Source organism: Prionailurus bengalensis, chromosome B2, assembly GCF_016509475.1.
Source record: "Prionailurus bengalensis isolate Pbe53 chromosome B2, Fcat_Pben_1.1_paternal_pri, whole genome shotgun sequence".
NCBI classification, from domain to species: Eukaryota; Metazoa; Chordata; class Mammalia; order Carnivora; family Felidae; genus Prionailurus; species Prionailurus bengalensis.
The window spans coordinates 129,957,935-129,980,837 of record NC_057349.1 but is presented as its reverse complement, the minus strand read 5'-3'; the positions used below and the strand labels follow the sequence as shown (position 1 = coordinate 129,980,837).

At 40.0% G+C, this 22,903-nt stretch overlaps 1 protein-coding gene across 1 annotated transcript; it reads left to right on the top strand.

The window, feature by feature from the left end:
* The first annotated feature begins 4,484 nt into the window (after positions 1–4,484).
* Positions 4,485–5,791, top strand: SF3B5 (splicing factor 3b subunit 5). The gene has a single exon (XM_043592526.1). It carries the CDS (start codon positions 5,189–5,191, stop codon positions 5,447–5,449), a length of 261 nt encoding a protein of 86 aa, XP_043448461.1. The 5' UTR covers positions 4,485–5,188; the 3' UTR covers positions 5,450–5,791.
* The last annotated feature ends 17,112 nt before the right edge of the window (positions 5,792–22,903 follow it).

Below are 22,903 nucleotides of genomic sequence, written 5' to 3'. Positions count from 1 at the left end.
AGATTTTAAAACTTAATCTTTAGTTTATTAAAGTTATAAATCAAAAACCTGCCTTTTTTCCTTAAGCTTGTAAATTCAGTTAAAAATCCTAGACTATTCATGGGGCGCCTGTCAGTTAAGCATCCAACTTCGGTCATGATCTCAATGTCCGTGAGTTTGAGCTCCGTGTTGGGCTCTGACAGCTCAGAGCCTGGAACCTGCTTTGGATTCTGCGTCACCCTTTCTCTCTGCTCCTCCCCTGCTTGCGCTCTTTCTCTCTCTCAAAAATAAATAAACGTTAAAAAAATTTTTTTTAATCCTAAACCACTCATAAGTCTAGCAAAATTTCACAATCACTCTTAATAGGCCTTTGGATAAAATTTAGATCCACTCCAAGTTTTGACTCTTAAACATTTTAAACCACATTTATTAATGTAATATGTTGCATTCTCCTTGTAAATATTGCAATTGTCTGAGGACAAATAAAGGTTTTTCATGTAAACTGGTTTCACAAATCTAATTAAATTTACAAATATGTAAAAAGGAACAAGTTTTCTTACATATTCCTCATTATTGTATAAAACCATTACCACTAAATTGTGTCCCCCCACCAAAATTCATGATGAAGTCCTAACCCCCAATAACTCAACATGACCACATTTGGAGAAAGAGCCTTTATATAAAATAAGGTCATATACGTGGACCTTAATCCAATATGAGTGGCCTTTTTATTAAATTTTTAAATTAATTATTTTTTTTAGAGAAGTTTATTGAATATACTGCAAGGGAGTGGCAGGCAGGATAGGAGAGGGGAGGCTGTCTGCCTTATTAGTCTTTTTATAGGAGGAGATTAGGACACAGATATACAGAGGAACACAGAGGGAAGATGGCCATCTGTAAGCTAAGGAAAGAAGCCTCAGAATGAAACCAACCCTGCCATCACTTTGATCTTGGACTTTTGGTCTCCAGAACTGTGAGGGAATATATTCCTATTGCTTAAGGCACCCAATCTGTGGTACTTTGTTTGCGCAGCCCCAGCAAATTAATATACGTTAGCTGTTAATTACTACATGTAAATGTATTTTCCATCTAGTTCTTTTTTTTCTTTCCAAATATTTATTTATTTTTAATATGAAATTTATTGTCAAACTGGTTTCCATACAACACCCAGTGCTCATCCCAACAGGTGCCCTCCTCAATACCCGTCACTCACCCTCCCTGCCCTCCCAACCCCGATCAAACCTCAGTTTTTTCCATCTAGTTCTAAAGGCCTTTGAATTTGAGGAATTCTCTCATATCCTTAGAATCATTCTTCTTAAGGGGCGCCTGGGTGGCTCAGTTGGTTAAGCGGCCGACTTTGGCTTGGGTCATGATCTCGTGGTCCGTGAGTTCAAGCCCTGCGACGGGCTCTGTGCTGACAGCTCAGAGCCTGGAGCCTGTTTCAGATTCTGTGTCTCCCTCTCTCTGACCCTCCCCCATTCATGCTCTGTCTCTCTCCATCTCAAAAATCAATAAACGTTAAAAAAAAATTTTTTTAAAGAATCATTCTTTACAAAAAATTTTTTTTTTTAATGTTCATTTTTTTTTGAGAGAGAGAGAGAGAGAGACAGAGTGTGAGCAGTGGAGGGGCAGAGAGGAAGACACAGAACTGGAAGTGGGCTCCAGGCTCTGGGCTGTCAGAACAGAGCCCAACGCGGGACTCCAACTTGTGAACTGTGAGATCATGACCTGAGCCAAAGTCAGACACTTAACCAACTGACCCACCCAGGCGCCCTCTTAGAATCATTCTTAATGAAATGGAAATAATATTAATTTCTGTGGCTTTGACTACTCAATCACAATTTCCATGTGGATTTTACTGACAATTCTAAATTCATGCAGAAGAGCAAAGGATCAAGAATTGTTAAGACATTTCCAAAAAAAAAAAAAGAAATTGTACAGGTTTCACCCTGCCAGGTATCAAGACATTATAAAGGTATAATAAGCACCATCTCAAAAAAATTTAAAAAATTATAATAATTACCGTGTTACCAATGAGCATATAGACAAAGAGACTAATGGAACAGAATACTTAGAAACAGATCTGTGCATATACAACAGAAGCATTAAAGATGAGTAGGGAAAAGTTGTACAATTTAATGAATGATGGTTATCACTGTGAACTAGTTAGCCATATAGGAAAATATTTGAAAATTAGATCCCTAAAGCCAAACAAATCAAAACTTTCAGGTAGATTAAATTTCAAAATATAGAAGTCAAAATTATAAACCTTTTAGAATAAAATAAACTATTTTTTATGGCCCTAGGGTAAAAAAGTGTTTTGCTTCATTTCATTTTTTAATCCAATTGCAAAAAGCACAAACCATAAAGGAAGGCTGACACATTTTACTACTTTAAACTTAACCTCTTACAAGTTATCATAAAGAAACTATAAAGATGAATTAGAGACTGGAAAAAAATATTTTCATTGCATATAACTAGCAAGGCTGGTATCCAGAATATACAAAGATCTCCTAAAAAATTAGTAAGAAAAAGACAAACATCCCAATAAAAAAAATTGTCAAAGAATATGAATATGCACTTCACAAATCAGAAATATAATGGGCCAATAAACTCATAAAAAACATGCCATCTCCCTAGTAAGCAGGGATTGCAAATTAAAGACAATGAAATTCCGCTCCACCCATTGAATTAAAAAAATATATATTAAATGTCTGAGGACCCCAAGTTTTGGGAAGGATGTGGATCAAAAGGAATTCTCATTCTCTTCTTGGCAGAACCAATTGGTATAACCAGTTTGGACAACAATTTGGCAATAACTAGCAAAGCTTGAAGACACTCATCCCTATCTCAACAAATTTTTACCTGTATATATGATTCCCTAAAGAAACTCCTTCATGTGTATAAGAATATATGTACAAGAATATTTATTGCAGCATTGTTTCTTATGTCAAAAATATAAAATTAAATGTCCATTATTGAGATAATGGATATATTATGGTATATTAATTCAATAGCATACTACATGACAGGAAAAATGCATTAAAATTGCATATATCAGGGTGTCTGGGTGGCTCAATGGGTTAAGCGTCTAACATGATCTTGCAGTTTGTGAGTTCCAGCCCCAGATCAGGCTTCATGCTGCTGGCTCAGAGCCTGGGGCCTGTTTCAGATTCTGTGTCTCCTTCTCACTCTCTCTCTCTCTCTCTCTCTCTCTCTCTCTGCCCCTCCCCTGCTCTCGCTCTCTCTTTCAAAAATAAACATTAAAAAAATAATTTTTAAAATTGCATATATCAACATGGATTCTGACGAGGGAAAATACCCACAGGGTGTCATTTTATGTAAAGTTTCAAAACACGCATACCAATAACACCTTGGATACACAAACTTTCAGCAATTAAAAAACAAAAACAAACAACCAGACTCAGGAAAGATTAACTCTCAATTCAAGCTAGTTTCCTGAAGTGAACAGATTAGGGAGAGGAACACAGAGAACTTTCATGTTTATTTAACAACGTTGGAAACAATGGCAAAATGGCAAGCTTTGATATATCTGGATGGTGAATCCACAGATGTTTATTATAATAGCTTAAACAGAGTAAGACTTTTTTTTTTATTCATTTTGGCACAGGCATTTGATCCCATAAAGAACATTTTTTTGTCATTTTCTTTCCTTTAAATCTTTTAAAAAATAAAACTTAAATTATGTTTCAGGTGTACAACATGATTTGATATGTATACATAATGAAATGATTGTACTATAGTCAGGCTAATTAACATATCCATCTCTTAACAGTTACCTTTGTGTGTGTGTGCGTGTTCGGAGCACCTGAAATCTATTGTGCAAATTTCTAACATTCAATACAATATTAACTTCAGTCATCATGCTGTACATTAGATCTCTAGACTTTCTCATCTGTACATAGCTGGGATTTTGTATCAGAATAAAACTATTTTAAAGTTCTCTTTCTCCCAGTAAAAAATTCCTTCTATTTGGCTTCCATACAGTTGTTTATCCATTCATCGAATGTTTTTCGAGAATACAATCTCTGCCAGCCCATGAGGATATCATAAAAAGATAACATAAAAGAAGCATGTGACAAAAGATACCATCGAAAACGTAAACTACTTTTCCCAAGAGTTTGAATTCACAGGAGGAAGTTCTTAAACCAAAAAGTAGCATATAAAGCGAAAACATGAAGAGAGACGGACAAGACGCGAAAAGGAGGCACAATTTACATCTGTCTGGCGTGGCCAAAGCCGATTTCAAGGAGATGCTTTTGAGCTGACTTAAAGAGAGAAGTCGTTAGCCAAGGGAACAAAAGCATTCCGAGCGGAGGGAACAGCTAGTACAAAGAATTGGACAGGCGAGCTGCACGGAATGTTGAGAAATACAGGCGGGGGTGTGTAGGGTGGGGCGAGGGGCTGGAGGGAGACTAGGGAAACTATCAAATTAAGAAACCGGAGAGGAAGGAGGGGCTTGGGGAGGAGCCGGAACGTGTCAGAACTGGTTTAGCACTTCGGTCACCGGGCAGGAAACGGCGGCCCTGCAAACGTTGAAATAACGTTCACTCCACATAGCTTACACGACACAGAGTTGGGGCCAGAACTCGGCGGCGACTGATTTCTGGGTCACCCACCCCTGGCTGTGAAGGGACTGCCACGCCGCCACATTCGTTCCGAAACCAAAATTATACCGACTTTATTTTCACAGTTGCCTGTGGCCCCGTCCTACTTGAGCTTCCCATTTCTTCTCAGCTCTCAACCTCCAAGGATGCTCCCCACCTCCCCTACACCACACTCCATTAGGCCGCCGGCGGCCTCGTAAACTGCGACGACCGTTCCCAGAAACGGACGTGCACGAACCCTCAGAGACCACAGGTCCCAGCATGCAAAGCTCCCTATTAGTAAAAGGCTCACTAACTGGACCATAATGCAACGCTCTACGAAGGGGGCGGGGCTCTCTTTGGGGGGGGCGGCCGACGTGTAGTATCGCCTAGGCAACTCCAATTGCAGGGCAAAAACACAGCCGCTTCCGCTTCTGAGCCCTAGGACCGCGAGTCCACGCAACTTCGTCGCTGTGACGCCATTCGTCTGCGACTGCGCGGGCCTGTAGGTTCTCTGCCGCGGCCTGTCTCCCGCGTGAAAATCTAGAGCTGTTGGTTCTCATTTGTGGCCTCTGACCTGGGAGCAAAGGGAAAGCGGCGAGATGACGGACCGCTACACCATCCACAGTCAGCTGGAGCACCTGCAGTCCAAGTACATCGGCACGGGTCACGCCGACACCACCAAGTGGGAATGGCTGGTGAACCAGCACCGCGACTCCTACTGCTCCTACATGGGCCACTTCGACCTTCTGAACTACTTTGCCATTGCGGAGAATGAGAGCAAAGCGCGAGTCCGCTTCAACTTGATGGAGAAAATGCTGCAGCCTTGCGGACCACCAGCCGACAAGCCGGAGGAGAACTGAGACCGCTGTGCGGGAGCATCTCCTGAGTTCCTCCCTTTTTGCCGTCATTCCCGCCTGTTCCTGTACCAAGTGGACCGATTCTCCATGGCTCCTATTTCTCGTGCTTTCCCAGTGCAGAAGTGCTTACCCGAGGGCGTCCCGCCTGACCCGCCGTCCTGTGGACCCTTTGGAACACAGCGCTGGGATACCATCAGGACCCCTGAGAACTGAGACGGTGGAGAGATCCTGAAGCCAGCCAGAGAGGGGAGAAGGCACTGGAATGAGACGGAATTTGGAGGCTCGTTTTTGGCTAGTTGATTGTTGTCGTTGCTTTTTCTATAAAGTTTAGAAATTTTTCAGTCACTTGGTGTGGACTACTTGTGTTCGGGTGGAGGGGTCCAGGGAGGGCTCTGGGGACTTTGGTTTCGTAGGAGACGGGAGAGGCTGGAGGTATGGGAAGTGGAGAAGGGGATGAGCGGTGGCGGGGTTGAGCCCAGGGCCAGTTCATTGCCAGGCAGTTAAGTCCACCTTGCACAACCTTTATAATATTCCCCAGCCCTGACTTCTTCCAAAAGGTTTTTTCGGACCCATAATGCCTTCAGTATTGAGGTTTCTGATCACTGTATCCCACCCTCGTTTTTTTCTTCCATTCAAAAAATCTTTGCTAGCATTGCCCACTCCTATCCATGCAAGTTGCATCCTTGGGACTGTGAAAAGTAACGGGCTGTCAAACGAGTTCTATCATTCAGCATTCAACAAATATTTGTTGAGCTCTATGTGGTGGGCATTTCTCTATGCTTTTAGAGCTTATGTTATACTTGGGCGAGGGAGACCGCACAAACTGTAGACATAAACAGGCAAGTATTAGAAGGTGCTGTGCAGGATGGGAGTAGCAGTAGGTTTGCAGTTTTAAACACGATGCTTATGTTAGACTAATGAGATGGTTACACTTGAGCAAAGACTTTAAGGAAGGGAGGGAAATAGCCCTGTGGAAAACTGCGGGAATTGCTTACTAGGCAGAGAGAACTGTCAGTGCAGTGGTCCTAATAATGAAGTTTTGTCTGGCTTACTGGAAGAACAGCAAAGAGGCAAATATGGCTGGAGGGAGTGAGCAAGGGGAAGAATAGAGGGATTGGTAATGGAGGAGGAACAGATAAGAATAGAGCCTGGTAGGCCAATGCAAGGACTTGAGGGAAATGGGGAGTCATTGGGAGTAATGGTTTTATTAAGTAATGTGATCTGATGTAATTTAGATCAGCAATTCTCAAACAATTTGGCCTTGGGACTTGATTACATTCTTAAAAATTCTTGAAGACCACCCGCCACACACACACCCCCAACCCATAGTCTGTGAGGCTTATAGTTGTTGATACTAACCAAATAAGAAATTACAACAAAAATTTAAAAGGTTTACTAATTCATGTAAAAATAATAATAAAACCATTACATGTTAGAAAAAAACCTTGTGAAAAACTTTAGAAAGGGGTGCCTGGGTGGTTTGTTTAGTTGGTTGAGTGCCCAACTCTCAATATTGGCTCAGGTCATGATCTCACATGCATGAGATTGACCCAGCATCTAGCAAGCCCCATGCTGAGCATAGAGCCTGCTTGAGATTCTCTCTCCCTCTCAACTGCTTCCCCACTTGCACTCTTCTCTCTCAAAATAAATATTTTTAAAGATAAATAAATAACTAATATTTTTCCAAAACTAATTTAGTGAGAATGGCTTTTTTTTTTTTTTTCAACTTTTTTTTTTTTTTTTTTTTTTTTTTTTTTTTGGGACAGAGAGAGACAGAGCATGAACGGGGAGGGGCAGAGAGAGAGGGAGACACAGAGTCGGAAACAGGCTCCAGGCTCTGAGCCATCAGCCCAGAGCCCGACGCGGGGCTCGAACTCACAGACCGTGAGATCGTGACCTGGCTGAAGTCGGACGCCTAACCGACTGCGCCACCCAGGCGCCCCAAGAATGGCTTTTTTTAAAAAAACTAGTTTTGCAGATGTCTTCAGTGGCTTAATAGAAAACAACTGGGGTTTCCTATCTGCTTCTGTATTCAAAGTCTTGTGATAATGAAGTTTTTTTTGAATGTTTATTAATATTAGGAGAGAGAATCCCAGGCAGGCTCCATGTTGCCAGTGCAGAGCCCGACGTAGGGCGTGATCTCCTGGATCTGTGAGATGGCCTGAGCCAAAATCGAGTCAGGCGCTTAACCCACCGAGCCACCCAGGCACCCCTGTGATACGAAGTTTTGGTTGAAGTTTGAGAAGTCCACTTCACATAAATATGTGGTAAGGGAGGAATATTCTAATAGCCTTTTCAAATAATTGTGGCTTTACTTTAATTCTCTAGCAAAACCCCAACAAGTGGTAATTTCTTAAAAGTTATGGACTTTGATCAATGAACTTTTCATTCTGTTCATTCTGTTATGTTAAATTCTGTTATGTTTCATTCTTCATTTATCTATCATGAACTCTGAAAGGATCCTTTACCCATATATGATTTTGTAACACCATGCATCTGTTGTTTGGAAAGTATTGGCTCACTGAGTTACAGAGGCCTTCCAATGTTGACACATTTAGTTATACATCAAAAAATCACATTTATTAATATCACCACTGATGTCATTAGGAAAGTCTCATGGTATTGGGAAGCTGAAAAACTCACCGTGATGGTGTAAGTTTTAAACAATTTTAAGTTTTGCTTGATAGCTTCACTGTGATCACTGGTAGCAAAACCTGTCTTCTGTTGTCCTTGAAGCAACAGGCCCACTCGGTTCATTTTCAAGAAAATGTCTGCCGAATACCCAATTCTGAGTAACTATGGTTTGTCAGGCGTTCAAGTAAAATGGTTTTCCTTGAGTGGGGGCGGGGAGAAAGCCAGTTCAGTTTGTCACTCAAATAATAAGTGCTTTTCCTTGAGAAAACCATCGTCCTTTGGAAGCAGCAGAAACGCTTTACGCATACCACCAACTTTGCCACATGAACCTTTCAAAAGATGTGCCCTCAAGGACTAAGATTTCATAAAATTACTACTTTTTACTGCAGAGAGCACATTTTTAAGTGAAACTGAGTTGACTTTGTGGTTTTGTTTGTTTTTATTGAGAGCGCGTGGCAGTGGAAAATACGAAGACTGCCAGTAGTTTGGTGCCACTACCTTGATTCGTGCAGATTTGCTAGTTTACTTTCTGTTGCTTTTGTATCATCTGTACGAATGTTAAAGTGGCTAGCAATGGCAAACCTCAGTATTATGAAAAGTGTTAACTTCACAGATTCCCTGAAATCCTTTCCCATCATTTTTGCTTGGAAAAAAAACAAAACAAAACAGACAGTAGATTGAACTATGGTTATTTAGACTTGAGTATTTGGCAGGCATTTTCTCAAGAAATGAATGAAGAGAGACATCACTTCTAAGAAAACAATGCACTGTTTCAGAGGATCCTTCTGGCTGCTGTGTTGAGAATAGACTGAGGTGGGGTAACAGAAAATAGACTGTGATTGTCAGCAATCCAATAAAAGTATCCACACTAATGCCTTTTCCCCCAGCTCACGTTCGAGAGTAGGAGAGATTCAAGTTTTAAGTCCCCATCCTTAAAAAACTTGACAAAGGTTTACAAAGTGGCATGAGGGTGAGCCCCCATCCCTAACTGGAGGCTTTGGCAAGACAGCAAACCAGGAGAGGTGACAACCTGCACTGGAGATAGAGAGGAAGGGACTGGATACATAGTATGGGGTAGCTTGTATGAAGAACCTAGGGGCACCTGGGTGGCTCAGTCGGTTGAGCGTCCGACTTCAGCTCAGGTCATGATCTCGCAGTTGAGTTCAGGCCCCACATCGGGCTCTGTGCTGACAGCTCAGAGCCTGGAGCCTGCTTCAGATTTTGTGTCTCCCTCTCTTTCTGCTCCTTCCCACTCACATTCTGTCTCTGTCTCTCTCTCTCTCTCTCAAAAAAAAAAAAAAAAAAAAAAAAAGAATCCAATAAGTAATGTGCACAATTAAGAACTGCAAGAATTTCAAAGAAAGTTAATAACTTAGCGAAAGATGTCATGAAGTGGTAGGATTTTTTTTTTTAATTTTTGTTAATGTTTATTTCTTTTTGAGAAAGAGAGACAGAATGTGAGTGGGAGAGGGTCAGAGAGAGAGGGAGACACAGAATCTGAAGCAGGTTCCAGGCTCTGAGCTGTCAGCACAGAGCCTGGTGTGGGGCTTGAATTCACGAGTTGTGAGATCATGACCTGAGCCAAAGTCGGACACTTAACCAACTGAGCCACCCAGGTGCCCCTGAAGTGGTAGGATTTATATTGTTAAGTTGTACAAGGGCAAGTGTTTAGGATGCTGCCTGGCACGTCACAAGTGTGCAATAAATACTGAGTGTTGAATATGGAAAGACAGAACTTAATCCAGATAATACACTGGGTCCATTCTAATTCATGTCCTTTTGCAGTCTTCAACTTCACCCAAATAGGTAATTCTAAAGAAAAAAGATGTTTGAAAACATGCTTCCTAAATTGTAATAATAGCTAACATATTGATTGCTTTTATGATGTGCTAAGTGTTTTATCATATGTGATCTTTCAGCGGTATTACCTTTGTTTTATAGAGGAAAAAGTGTCAGACAAGAAATTTACCCAAGGTTATACAATTACTATGTGGCTAAGTCAGGATCTGAACCAGGTCTTTCTAACTCCAAAGTACAGTCTTAAATATACAGTTTCCCAAGCAGGTCTAATATATAAAAGTCACACTAGAATAGTTTGAGATTAGTTCTTGTCTCAGATTAAAAAAAAATGGAAATATAAAAAGCTTAGTACATTAGATTTAGTAGGAGTATCAGACCAATATGAAAAGTTCTTATATACCATATAGATCTAAGTAAAAAAATGTAGCTTGAAATGTATTGAATGCAGATAATTTTAATGGGAAAAGGAGAAATAATTTGTATGGGAAAAAATTCATTCAAGGTTCTGAAAGTAAACAAAGTGCAGTCCAAATATATTTTATTGAGCCTGTTACTCTTTTTTTTTTTTTTTTTTTTATAGTTCTGGTAAAAAATAATACTCTTATCAAACACAGGAGGGCAGCAAATAATGCTCTGATAGAAACTACTTTTGGAAAAAGCTCCAGACTTACAGATTTCTGCTAATTGGAGAAAATCAATTTTCTATATTTATTTACAGTGATGTTGTAGTTTGAAAGCCACTTTGTGAACTGTAAGGTGATAGCATGTTTTTAATTTGACAAGTATGTAGTGAATACTACAAATCCCTGTATTACTCTTACAAAGATGAGACAAGATGTGGACCCTGCCCTTAAAAGGATGCTTGTTAGGGAAGTAAATACAGCAGCACATTAACAACTCCATTTGTCATAGCAACTGGTAAGTGCTGAAGAAAGATACAGGGAAAAAAGGCTATAGAGTTTACAAGAAGAGATGATTGCAAACTGCCAGTGAGGGAGTAAATGAGGACATTGTCAAGAAAGAGGCTTGAGTGATAAGTAGGACCTTGAGTGAGAAGTAGGATTCGTATGTGTTAAGACAATGGCAAGGCATTATGAGCCTCTGGAGATCATACCAGCTGTCCTAGCAAGGGTGGGAGAATTCAATCCACTCATTCCTATTTAAAACCTTTCCATTACTTTCATTAACTTCTTGTGGGTTATAAGATTTCCCACTCTGGCTCCTGCTTTTTTCATAAGGCTGGAAAAGCAAGTTAAGTTTCAAATTCCAGAATAACAATGAGATAACAGCTACTGTTTGCTGAGTACTCACTATGTGCCCAAAACTTTTATATATTATCTCAATAAATCTTCACAACAACCCTGGGAAGGTTATTATCCCATTCTACCAGTAAGCAAACAGACACAGGAAAACTTAAATTGTTTGCTAAATATCATTGAGCTAGTTACGTTTTAAGGCACTTACACTGAGATCTGGTTCCAGGATCCAGGCTCATAGGGTAGGTCAATGTTTCCAAAACTATGTTTTGCAGAATTCTAATTCCATAAAAAGTTATAGACTTGGGGCTGGGGAAGGGGGAATAAAGAGAGGGGAATATCTTGGTCAAATAAGTTTCAGAAATGTCCCACTGCTTGGAGATTCATGCTTCAGATTAGGTTTGGTGTTTTTTTTTTTTTTAAGTTCTGCAGTAAGAAATTTTTCTTAACTCATCACTTCCTAAACCTATTTGATCTTGGACTTTCTTTCCTTAAGAAACACTTGTAAAGATGATTCTGAGAAATACCTTTGGGATATACTCCTTTTGTAAGGAAAGAAATTTGAATAGAGAAATGTATTCAACACTGGGCATGAGGAAAATGAATTTGGTGGCAATGTGTAGATGGAACTCATAGCCACAGATAACTTCCCTTTCCTTCTTAGATTGTAATTCCCTCAACTGAAAATGAATACCTTTTGTGAGTAAAGCATTCTTAGTTCTCATCTCTGATTTTTTTCATCTCTCCGGGACTAGCAACTTTAAGATATTAGAAAGAAAAGAGACTTATATTGTACAAATTAGTTACAAAGCTATTAAGTTTATTTTCCAGGGCAAGTGCATAAAAAAATATTTTTGAGGAATTTGGACATTTTTGTTCTCTAATTTTATTATTTCTGGACAATGTATGCTGATCAGGGATCAATAGTGAGTGATACGCCAGCCGACAATTGTTCTACTTTAGAGAGATGATAATTTGTTCTTAATTTAACTGGCTTTTTATCTCACATCCCACATTTCTTTCAGACTCGCCATGTCCTTCATTTTCTTTACATGCAACATACACATCACACATACCTGCCCACTCAATCACTTAGCACAGAAGTAGTGAAAACTGAGAAAGGGTGAGGGGCACTGGTAGGACACCAGGACATGGAAGAATACATCTCATCTCTCACACGGCACAAATGGTCTGCTACAAATGGCCCTTTGAACCTCTGTCTCTTTGATCTGCATGACCTCAGAATCCCTTCTTTTCTCCACTTCGCTCATTTCCTAGCCACTGTTCTCAGTTCTTATCTTGTCTCCCAGCCTTTTCTCTTATCATGCTATCTTTCTGCTTTAATGAACCTTATCCTTTCTTCGTCCATGTTGCCCCACAAAAGCAATGGGCTTCGAAGCAGAAATGTCATCATACCATTAAGAATGGGGGAAAAATTCAGTAGGTATATTCAGGGGATGTGATACACTGCATCAAAGAGTTTAGGGTGCCCACCTCCCCAGCTTCCCTCTCCTCACCAAGCCCTCCCACCAGTAGCCCAGAGCCTTAGTCTCTGGTTCTGGTCCACCGCCGTCCTTTTCAGAATTCTGCCTTCACAATGAGGATAATATCACGGTCCTATCTCCTTCATCAGTTTTAATACGAGGATCAAGTGATAATGTACATTTTAGAAAAAGTTGTCTTTTTTGGGGACACCTGGGTGGCTCAGTCAGTTAAACATCTGACTCTTAATTTTGACTCAGGTCATGATCTCATGGTTGTGAGACTGAGCTCCATGCCCGTTGTGGAGCCTGCTTAAGATTCTCTTTCTCCCTCTCTCTGCCCCTTCCCCAATCACACACACACATACACACACACACACACACACACTCTCTCTCTCTCTCTCTCTCTCTCTCTGTTTCTCTCTCTCTCTCAAAAAAATTGTCTTTTTCTAATTAAAAAAATAAAAAAGGTACAAAGAATAATGTAACATGGATATTCCTTCTACCTCAAATTTACAACTGATTATATTTTATCAAATGTCCTTTCCTCTTAACTATTTAAGATAATTCTGCAAATAATGTATGTATATGTAGCCCTTCTAAAAAATAAAAGAAGCATTACAGATAAAACTGTTTCCTTTGATCACTCCTAGCCTAGTTTTTTCTCTCTCCTTATGTGTATCCCATCCTTACGACAAAAATAATTTCTGTAAGTGTTCTTCCAGTTTACCCAGTGCACCAAACATATTTATCATCTATCTATCTATCTATCTATCCATCTATCTATCATCTATCTATAGAAGTGTTTTGTAATTTTGTATTTTAACAAATATACCAATGAAATGATTTGGCAGTTTCTCAAAAGGCTAAACATAATTATATATGAACTAGCAATTTCATTTCTAGGTATAGACCCAAAAGAATGGAAAGCAAGGACTCAAACAGATATTTGTACACCAATTTCAATGCATCATTTCCAGAATAGCCAAAAGGTGAAAACAGTCTTTAAGTGTCCATCAACAGATGAATGAATAAACAAAATATAGTATGTAATATATGCAATGGAATATAGTTCAACCATAAAAAGTGATGAAGTTCTGGTACCTGCTACAACATAGATGAATCTTGAAGACATTATATTAATGAAATAAGCAAGACACAAAAAGACAAATATTGTATGATTCCATTTATTTGAGGTATGTTGAATAGGTGAATTCATAGAGACTGAAAGTTAATTGGTGATTACCAGAGACTGCAGGGAGGCATAAGGGGAAATTATTGCTTAATAGTTACAGAATTTTTGTTTAGGGCAATGAACCAGTTTTGGAAAATACAGTGGTAGTGGCTGCACAATATTGTGAATGTAATTAATGTCAATGAATTTTACACTTAAAAAATTTTTTAATGGGAAAATTTATGTTATATGTATTTTACTGTAATTTTAAAAAATTAATAACATCAAAACCATTGAATTGTATACTTTAAATGACTGAATTGTATGGTATGTGAATTACATCTTGATAAAACTGTGTCTGTGTATATGCTGTGTGTATGTGTGTGTGTGTATATGCTGTGTGTATGTGTGTGTATATATATATATATATACATGTATATAGTATTATATTGTACATATAATTCTATGCTTTTTTCACACATTTTATTTTAGAGATATATCCCAATTGAGAGATATAGATATGTACTTTATTTTTTTAATGCTACACTATGGGAATATATTACAATTTATATATCCATTGCCTGATTCAGGGCACTTAGACTCTTTCCAGCATTTCATTATTTCAAATAGTGGAACACCTTCACTATGTCCTCTTAGGGGTGGGCAAGGTGTCCTACTTGGGGGAAAGATGTGTATCATGTGTTTTGAAATGTATAAGTTGCGGGGCGCCTGGGTGGCTCAGTCGGTTGAGCGTCCGACTTCAGCTCGGGTCATGATCTCACAGTCTGTGAGTTCGAGCCCCGCGTCGGGCTCTGTGCTGACAGCTCAGAGCCCAGGGCCTGCCTCAGATTCTGTGTCTCCCTCTCTCTCTGACCCTCCCCCGTTCATGCTCTGTCTCTCTCTGTCTCAAAAATAAATAAACATTAAAAAAAAAAGAAATGTATAAGTTGTAGAGTTCTTATTTTCAAAACCTTTACTATTAACCGTTCACTTAATGAATGTACCGAGACACATGGGGTCACAGCCTTTATGGGTCTGACAGTCTGGAGAAGAAGGCAATCAGTGGATTGAAATGAGGACTAACAGACTCTTGAGCAGACTCTCAACTGTCTCTATAAGGCAGCTCCTTCTACTCTGTACTTTTCATTTGGGCCCACCTCAGCTGCTCCCTCTCTCTTCCTCTGTGTGCCCTTTCCCTCCTACTGTTTTCATTTGTTGTCTAACCACCACCCCCCTCCCCCCCCCCCGCACAGCATTTTAATCATCCCAACCTCTTGAAAGAGGATTTATTTAAATTTGTTTTGTTTAACCTTTAATAGTGAATTATAAAATATATCTCATCATTTTTTATAAACATTTTTTAATGCTTATTTGTTTATTTTGAGAGAGAGAGTGAGCACAAGCAGGGGAGGGGCAGAGAGAGAATCCTAAGCAAGCTCCATGCTCGGTGCAGAGCCTGACACAGGGCTTGATCCCACGACCCTGGGATCATGACCTGAGCCCAAATCAAGAGTCAGAGGCTTAACCAACTGCACCACCCAGGCGCCCCATATCTCCCCATTTCTTATAAAGTATAACTGGCATACAATATCTTATTGGTTTCAGGTGTACATCATGGTGATTTGATACCTTACGAAGCTATCCCCAAGCCCCACGATCCCCACAAGACATCTAGTTACCATGTGTTGCCAAAGAGATTACAATATTATTGACTATACTCCCTACGTCAAGAGCCCTTCCTTTATATCCTTACATACTCCATCCATCTTTCAAAAAACACACACAAAAAAGGATAAGCCTTGGAAGAAATTTTTCTAAAAATGAGTTCAAAAGAACACAGTGTAGAACTTGGCCATCTCTTCATAACTTGTGTCTTCCTACTAGGTTATCTCAAACTTTAGGTAATAAAGTATTATTAAGCACGGACAATGATTTTAGCTGATATTGTTCACCAGGTAGTTTAGTATCCAACACACTGTAGACACTTTAATAATATTTGTTGACCATCAACCTAGTAGAATCCATCATCAGACCATGTAAATCACAGTCCTGAGCACAGAAGATATATAAATATGATAAAAATAAGGTCACAGTTAAATAAGGAAAACACAGTACACCCATGGATCTCCAGGTTCTAGAACAGTGGGTATTCGATAACTTCATGTGTTAAATGATAAGTGAACGCATGAGCAAATACACAAGAAGCAATGGAGATTGGGTAAAGTTGAGATGGACTTAAACAGAAATTGATTATGCATCTTTCCACCCTTTAGGCTCAAAATATAACTCTTATGTATTGTGATGTGTTAAAAACCTCACCTAAATGATTTTAGTACTATCAAGTACGATAAGCGTGATAGGTTTTTCCCTCTAGTCTCAATATCTTTCAAAGAAACGCACACTTGTTCCTATCACTTGACATATAAATAAGTGATGTGAAAAATATCAAATACCCAAATAATTCGACATTTCACATAAAATGAAAGACTTAAAGTAAATCTCAAAATATATTTGTGATTGAATAAGCAGTTTCACAATATCCATTTTTATAAGATTACATGGGAATTCTTGCCCTTAATTTCTTGGGGAAAGGATATTTTGCTAAAAATAAAGTATCCCCAATGTGTAGTAGAAAATGAAATCAAAGATAAATACATCTCAGAAAGGACCCACTTTGGGGTTGATGAATACAATGTTGTAGCAGAGGACTAAATATGCACCTTGTCTTCTACTTAATTTAAATGGACCTGTAATTATTAGAGTCTGAATTATGAAAAATTAATATATTTACACTCGTGAGGTTGTAAGCTGATTTGACATTCATTTTTTCTCTCTCTCTTCAGTATTCTCTCTGGCTTTTGTTCTATCTCCCTTCCCATTTATCTCCTCATGATTCTTGCTGTTCTGTGATAAGATAATTAACAGATAATTAGTGTAGTGAAGCTAATACATCTTTAACCTTTTCTCTCAGCCCTAGAACTTCTTCAGGATTCACACACTGAAACAAGTGGTGCTAATTAAATTTCACACACTCTGAAGTTTGTGTCACAGAGACAGGATTTATTAAGGTAGTAAATATGACATATTTCTGTAAAGGATTCCATAGTTGAAAACACACATTTATTTTTATACAATAAGCATTATTAATGGAAAATAGAATATTAAGTAATATTTATATACTTTTATGGGTTGGTATAATAGAAGGTTGGAGAGGTTACTCATTTGTATGAGGAGTACTTGAGTACATTTAATGTACTAATTATATTTGAGCTGGTTTCTTATGCCTCTATATCAAATCTCTGAAAAAAAAATTAAGGGTGGTGAATTTATTTAACAAAAGTGTTTTTTTTTAATTTATTCACTAGTGAAGCCAGTAAGTTTGCTCACTACAAATTCAATAATGAGAAACAAGCTATAACCTTACCCAGGCCAGTTCTCTTGGAAATATTTCTAGTGGGAAGGCAGATGGAACTGTCTAGATGCTGTTACCAGAGAGCCATCCAAAGGGCATGCCTTTGCCACAGCATGAGGTATGCAGTAAAAGGCCAGTGTTTCTCCTAATAGCCACCCTTGAGAGAGTCAATGTTTGGAGACAAGTGTTATTGGTTCTGTATTTCTGGCAGGATTATTTTAATTTTTAGGATATATACATATATACATATACATAGATATATACATATATACATACACACACACACACACAAACACACCCCTAAATAGGTAGGTATAGATACATAGATACAGATATGTAGATTGTAGATATCACTATACAGAAAGTTTCTTTGCTATTCAAAGCCTGTTGCCTCAAACTTATTCTTTATCAACTTAGGCCTGCCTCATGCCTATATTTGTATGTATATGTTTGTACATATTCAATTTACCCTTCCTCTATAATGAGAAGTTTGCTGTACATCTAGTTTACTTTAAAGAACTTTAAGGTCCCTTTCAATTCTAATGTATCATTTTTTTAAAGTTTATTTTTATTTATTTTGAGAGAGAGAGAACAACCTGGGGAGGGGCAGATAGAGGGAGAGAGAATCCCAAGCAGGCTTCACACTGTCAGCACAGAGCTGAGTGTGGGTTTTGAACTCATGAACTGTGAGATCATGACCTGAATTGAAATCAAGAGTTGGTCACTTAACCGGCTGAGACCCCCAAGTGCCTCTCTAAAGTATCATTTTTAATTTATATAAAAGCCTACTTTTGCCTTAGACAGAAGGTCCTAGGCAATTACCAAGGTAAAAATTGGTTCTTATTGTATGTGCATGTCCATTTGAAAAAAAAATTTTTTAACGTTTATTCATTTTTTGATAGAGACAGAGCGTGAGTGGGGGAGGGGCAGAGAGAGAGAGGGAGACACAGAATCCAAAGCAGGCTCCAGGCTCTGAACTGATAGCACAGAGCCCGACATGGGGCTCGAACTCATGGGCCTTGAGATCATGACCTGAGCTGAAGTCAGACGCTTAACCGACTGAGCCACCCAGGTGCCCCTGTGCATGTCCATTTTTAAGTTTCAAATAATAACACAATACATGTATGGATTTCTGCAGAAACTTTGTTTTCACTTAGGCTTCGAGTTTTAAAATTCCAATTAGTATTAATAATAATCACCTCATTTTTTTCAAATATGTGTGATAATATTGATTTTTATGAGCTTTAAGTGGTATGATTTCTTCAGACTAACTCTAAATTGCTGAAAATTTTGGTGTCAGACTATTTGTGGCAATGCTAAAATGCAATTTTATATGCCCAGCATGTTAATAATCAACATCAGTTGGCTTATTTCTGCCATGTTAAGCATTGAAATGAACACAACACATGTACACCAAGTGTTGTACCCAGAATGGCACATCTTCTCTTTGTTCTTCAGCCTAATTTACTGACTATTTTCTCTTCCAGATTTCCACCAAGTAACTGAATCTTGAATATCAGTAGTGCACGGCACATAAACCTAAAATGTATTTAATTCAAACTATCCTCTAATTTCTGTGTGAGTATCTTTACTAACAGCTTCCTTGAAACAGCACTGCTGGTTTTAAGAGATAATGTTAAGTCTATATTCTAAATTGGTGTCATGGCTTAATTTTTTGTAACGAGAGATTATGGTTTTCAAAAGGATAGAACTTACCACAAGTATGTGATTAATAAAGTCCAAATTTTATCTGTTACATAGTATGCTTACAGAAATCCTTCCTGATTAAGCCACATACATGAAATTGTATTTATTCCGTTCAGGGTGAACAAAAGAATCCAAGTAGAACACCAAACTTACCTGGGCAAGATTGGTGAAGGATTGTCCCTTCCTACCCAAGAGGAGCTAGAATGGAAAGACTACTTTACTCATTTTTAGCACAGTGCTGGTATGTGATAGGCAGGTAATAAATGTTTGTTCATTGCATCTTTATAGCTAGGGATTTGTCTCCCCTATTGTAAGTCAGGATTGTTTTAGTTGCAAAAGAAGATGTTGAGATCCATCATCTGAAGCAGAAAGAGAACATAGGGGCTCATGTCACTAACCAGTCCAAATGCTTCTGTCTTGGTGATTTATGATCCAAGACTTAAACCTGTGGCCAGGACTTTGGTTTTCTCTCTTAATTTATTGTTTTTAAGTTTATTTATTTAATTTGAGAGAGAGAGAGAAAAGACAACATGAGCAGGGGCAGAGAGAGAGGGAGAGAGAGAATCCCAAGCAGGCTCCACTGTCAGCACGGAGCCTGCTAGGGCACTTGAACCCATGAACCATGAGATCATGATCTGAGCCAAAATCAAGAGTTGGTTGCTTAACCAACAGAGCCTCCCAGGCGCCCCTCTCTCTTAATTTCTTATTTCTGATTCCTTGGTGCTGCCTCTATTTCCTGAAGGCTACCAGTCACTCCAGGGGCTATTAGTTCCAGGTTCAAATCCCAGTCTTTCCCTAAACCCATCATTCTGGTCAGGGGTATTAATACATTGACTAATTTATCCTTAATCATGTATTTTATCCCTGGATCGGATGTGGACCCAAAGTTCCAGAAGTACCAAATCTCACGGTAGGCAAGGGGATAGATCCATTGAGAGAAAGAGGGGGACAGTTATCAGGAAAAGATCCAATGGATGCTGGACAAAAATAAACCATAGTTATCCTCTGTAGATGCTTATACTAAGGCTGTTAAACAGTCAACTACATGCAACACATTGCATTTTGTTTACTTTAAATGCACATTTTATCCACATTGTTATGTCTCTGAAATTAGGCTGCACATGTAATCAGAGACCCTCTTCTGAAAGAAGTGGGTCTTGAACTTGGCATTTCAGTAAGGATGTGCCTCAGGTAAACCAAAAGGAAGAAGAGAGAGGTATTTCTAGAAGAAATAGAGTAGATGGCAAGAAAATAAGTGCAGGTAAAAGTATGTATTTTAGAAAGATGCCCCTTTAGGAGGCCAGAATGAGTTGTTCAGGGAAAGTCAAGAATGGAAGGTTTTCACTGTGTTAGAGGCTAGATTGTGAAAGACCCCCAAATCCCAAACAAAGGAGTCTGGACTCCATATTATGAGTATTGGGGTAATGGGGATTTCTGAGCAGAGATTTACTTGTTCAAAGTTATACTGTTAGAAGATTAGCCTGCAATCAGTATGAAGAAAGGATTGAATAGAGAGAAAAGGGCGAAGGAGGCAGAAGGGGCAGGAAAGAAACAGGAGAAAGTTCTGTCACCTATCATTGGAGAATGAGACAGAGCAAGTATTCTGATAAAGAAATAGAATTGAAAATAATAAAAGGAGAGCAAGTCCATTTCAAGATGGCAATGTAGGAGGATTTTGAACTTACATCCTCCCACAGGCACACTGAATCTAAAGCCACATATGGACAAATTTCCTCTGGGGGAGAAAAAAACCAAAAAGTAACTACCAACACCCACAGATTGGGTGAACAAGAAAAAATCCACATCGAAGTGGGTAGAAAAGGCTGAGACACAGTTTTACTATAAACCTCACCCCCTTGTGTGTTAACACACAATCAGGAGGGAACTCACAACCCCGAGCTTCTCCCCGAGGGGTGAAGGGTTTGACCCTACATCTGGCAACCCAACTTTTAAGACCTGCACCTGAGGGACAAGCCCCGCAAACATCTAGCTTTGAAAGACAACAGAGCTTGCGTTCACAAGATCCACAAGACTGTAGTGAACTGAAAAACTGTACTTAGAGGGCCCTCACAGACTTACCCAACCCCAGGCCCAGCACAGAGGTAACTGACTGAAAAGCATCCAGACTTTCTGCAAAAGAGACTTATTTGCTTACCTTAAGGTGTCCCCCTAAGGAGCGGGCTTGTAGTTTAGCACACTTCTAGGGGCTTCCTGATGCACTCTCCAAAGACAGAGGCCAGTGGGCACCACCTTTACTCTCTCCCTCTGCCTCACTCCAGCTCACCAGTATCTCCTCAAAGCAGCTTACACATTTGTCTGGTGCCCTGACTTTTGTGGCTGCAGCCCCAGGGACACCTCTAGATGGCTGGGATCTAATGGCCAGCAGGACTTAGTGTCATGGATCCCAAAGGACCGTAACACACTGAGAAAGAGTTCTTAGACAGCTACCACCCCCACCCCCCCAACCCCAGGGCACAGCAGAGAGGAAACCACAAACTGAGGCACCCAGTCTTGCTGTGATAGAGGCCTATTAGCTTATCTTCATAACTGTGGTCCAAAGGGTAGGCTTCTAATTAAACACACTTGTAAGAGCCAACTTAATCCTCTCCAGAGACCTCAGAAGGCAAATGCTACCTTTGAGCTTTCCCTCTGCCATGCTCCAGAGCATTGGTATTTCCCGGAGTGGAGCTTCTACATGTATCTGGTGCCCTGGTTTTTGTGGCCACCACCCAGGAGGCTCCCCTTTATTACCTGGCTCTGTGGGGCATGCATTTGGGAGTTCCATGGAGCTGTAACATATGGACAGATAGTTCTTGGCTGGCTCCCATCCAGAGGGCACCGTGCAGAGACAGCAAACTGAAACACCACGTCTTCCTGCGAAAAACACCTATTTGCTTGTTTTGAAGCTTCAGCATGAGGGGCAGGCTTCTGGTTTGGCACACATCAAGAAGCCTACTGAGGTGCTATCTGGGGATGAAGGCCAGTGGCGCTATCTTTGTGCTCACCCTCTGCCTTACTGTCGCTTGCTACTGTCTTCCAGGGCCGGACTTGCACACTCATCTGGCACCCCAACTTTTACGGCTGCTGCTCCGGGGACACTTCTTAATCACATGGCCCCGGTGGCCAGCAGGCTTATGCTTGTGGGTTTCAGGGGACTGTTACAAATGGAGAAATACTTCTCAACCAGCTACCCCCTACCCAGGGCACAGCAAAGAGACCGCAGACTAAAACACACCCCCAGTCTTTCTGTAAAAGAGGCCTATTATCTTGTCTTCATGACTGTGGCTTGAATGGAAGGCTTCTAATTAGACACACATCCAGGGATGATTATAATCCAATCCAGAGACCAGGGAGGCCTGTGATACCATCATTATGCTAGCTCTCTGCTGGGCTCCAGGTGATCAGTGTCCCAAGAGAAGAGCCTGTGTGCATGCCTGCTGCCCCAGATTTGGGGTCTGCCACCCAGAGGTCATATTCCTTGATAGTCTGGCTCTGGTGCAAGTGAGGCTTGGGTTCAACAGGACACAAGGCTTGGGTTCAACAGGACAGTAGCAAAGAAACAGTTCTTAACTGGCTATTATCCCCAGGGCTCAGTGCAAAGGGAGAAGTCTTCTCCCAGTCTTCCCCTGGAAGAGGTATATTTGCAAGCTGCTGACAGAGGGTCTGGATTCTAATGAGCCTGAATCTAGGTGCTGCCTGAGTTCTTCACCTTTGGGACACTAACAGGTCTAGCCACACCCTCAGATACTGGGAGCCACTAAAAATAAAGTTGGATGCCTGGACAATCACAGAGGTTTGAGAGACAACCAAGGGCTAGGACAAGGTTGAACAATAAGGTTTATCTCCTACACAAGGCTACTCCTTCAAGACTGGGAAAGGTGGCTATCTTATCTAATGCATTGTAACCAACAAAAAGAGCCAAGGAATCTGCATAAATGGAACAATATATTCCAAATGACAGAATAAGGTAAAATTCCCAAAAAAGATATGTAG

Coding starts and splice junctions, on each gene's coding strand:
- SF3B5 (XM_043592526.1), top strand. CDS start 5,189: ATGACGGACCGCTACACCATCCACAGTCAGCTGGAGCACCTGCAGTCC.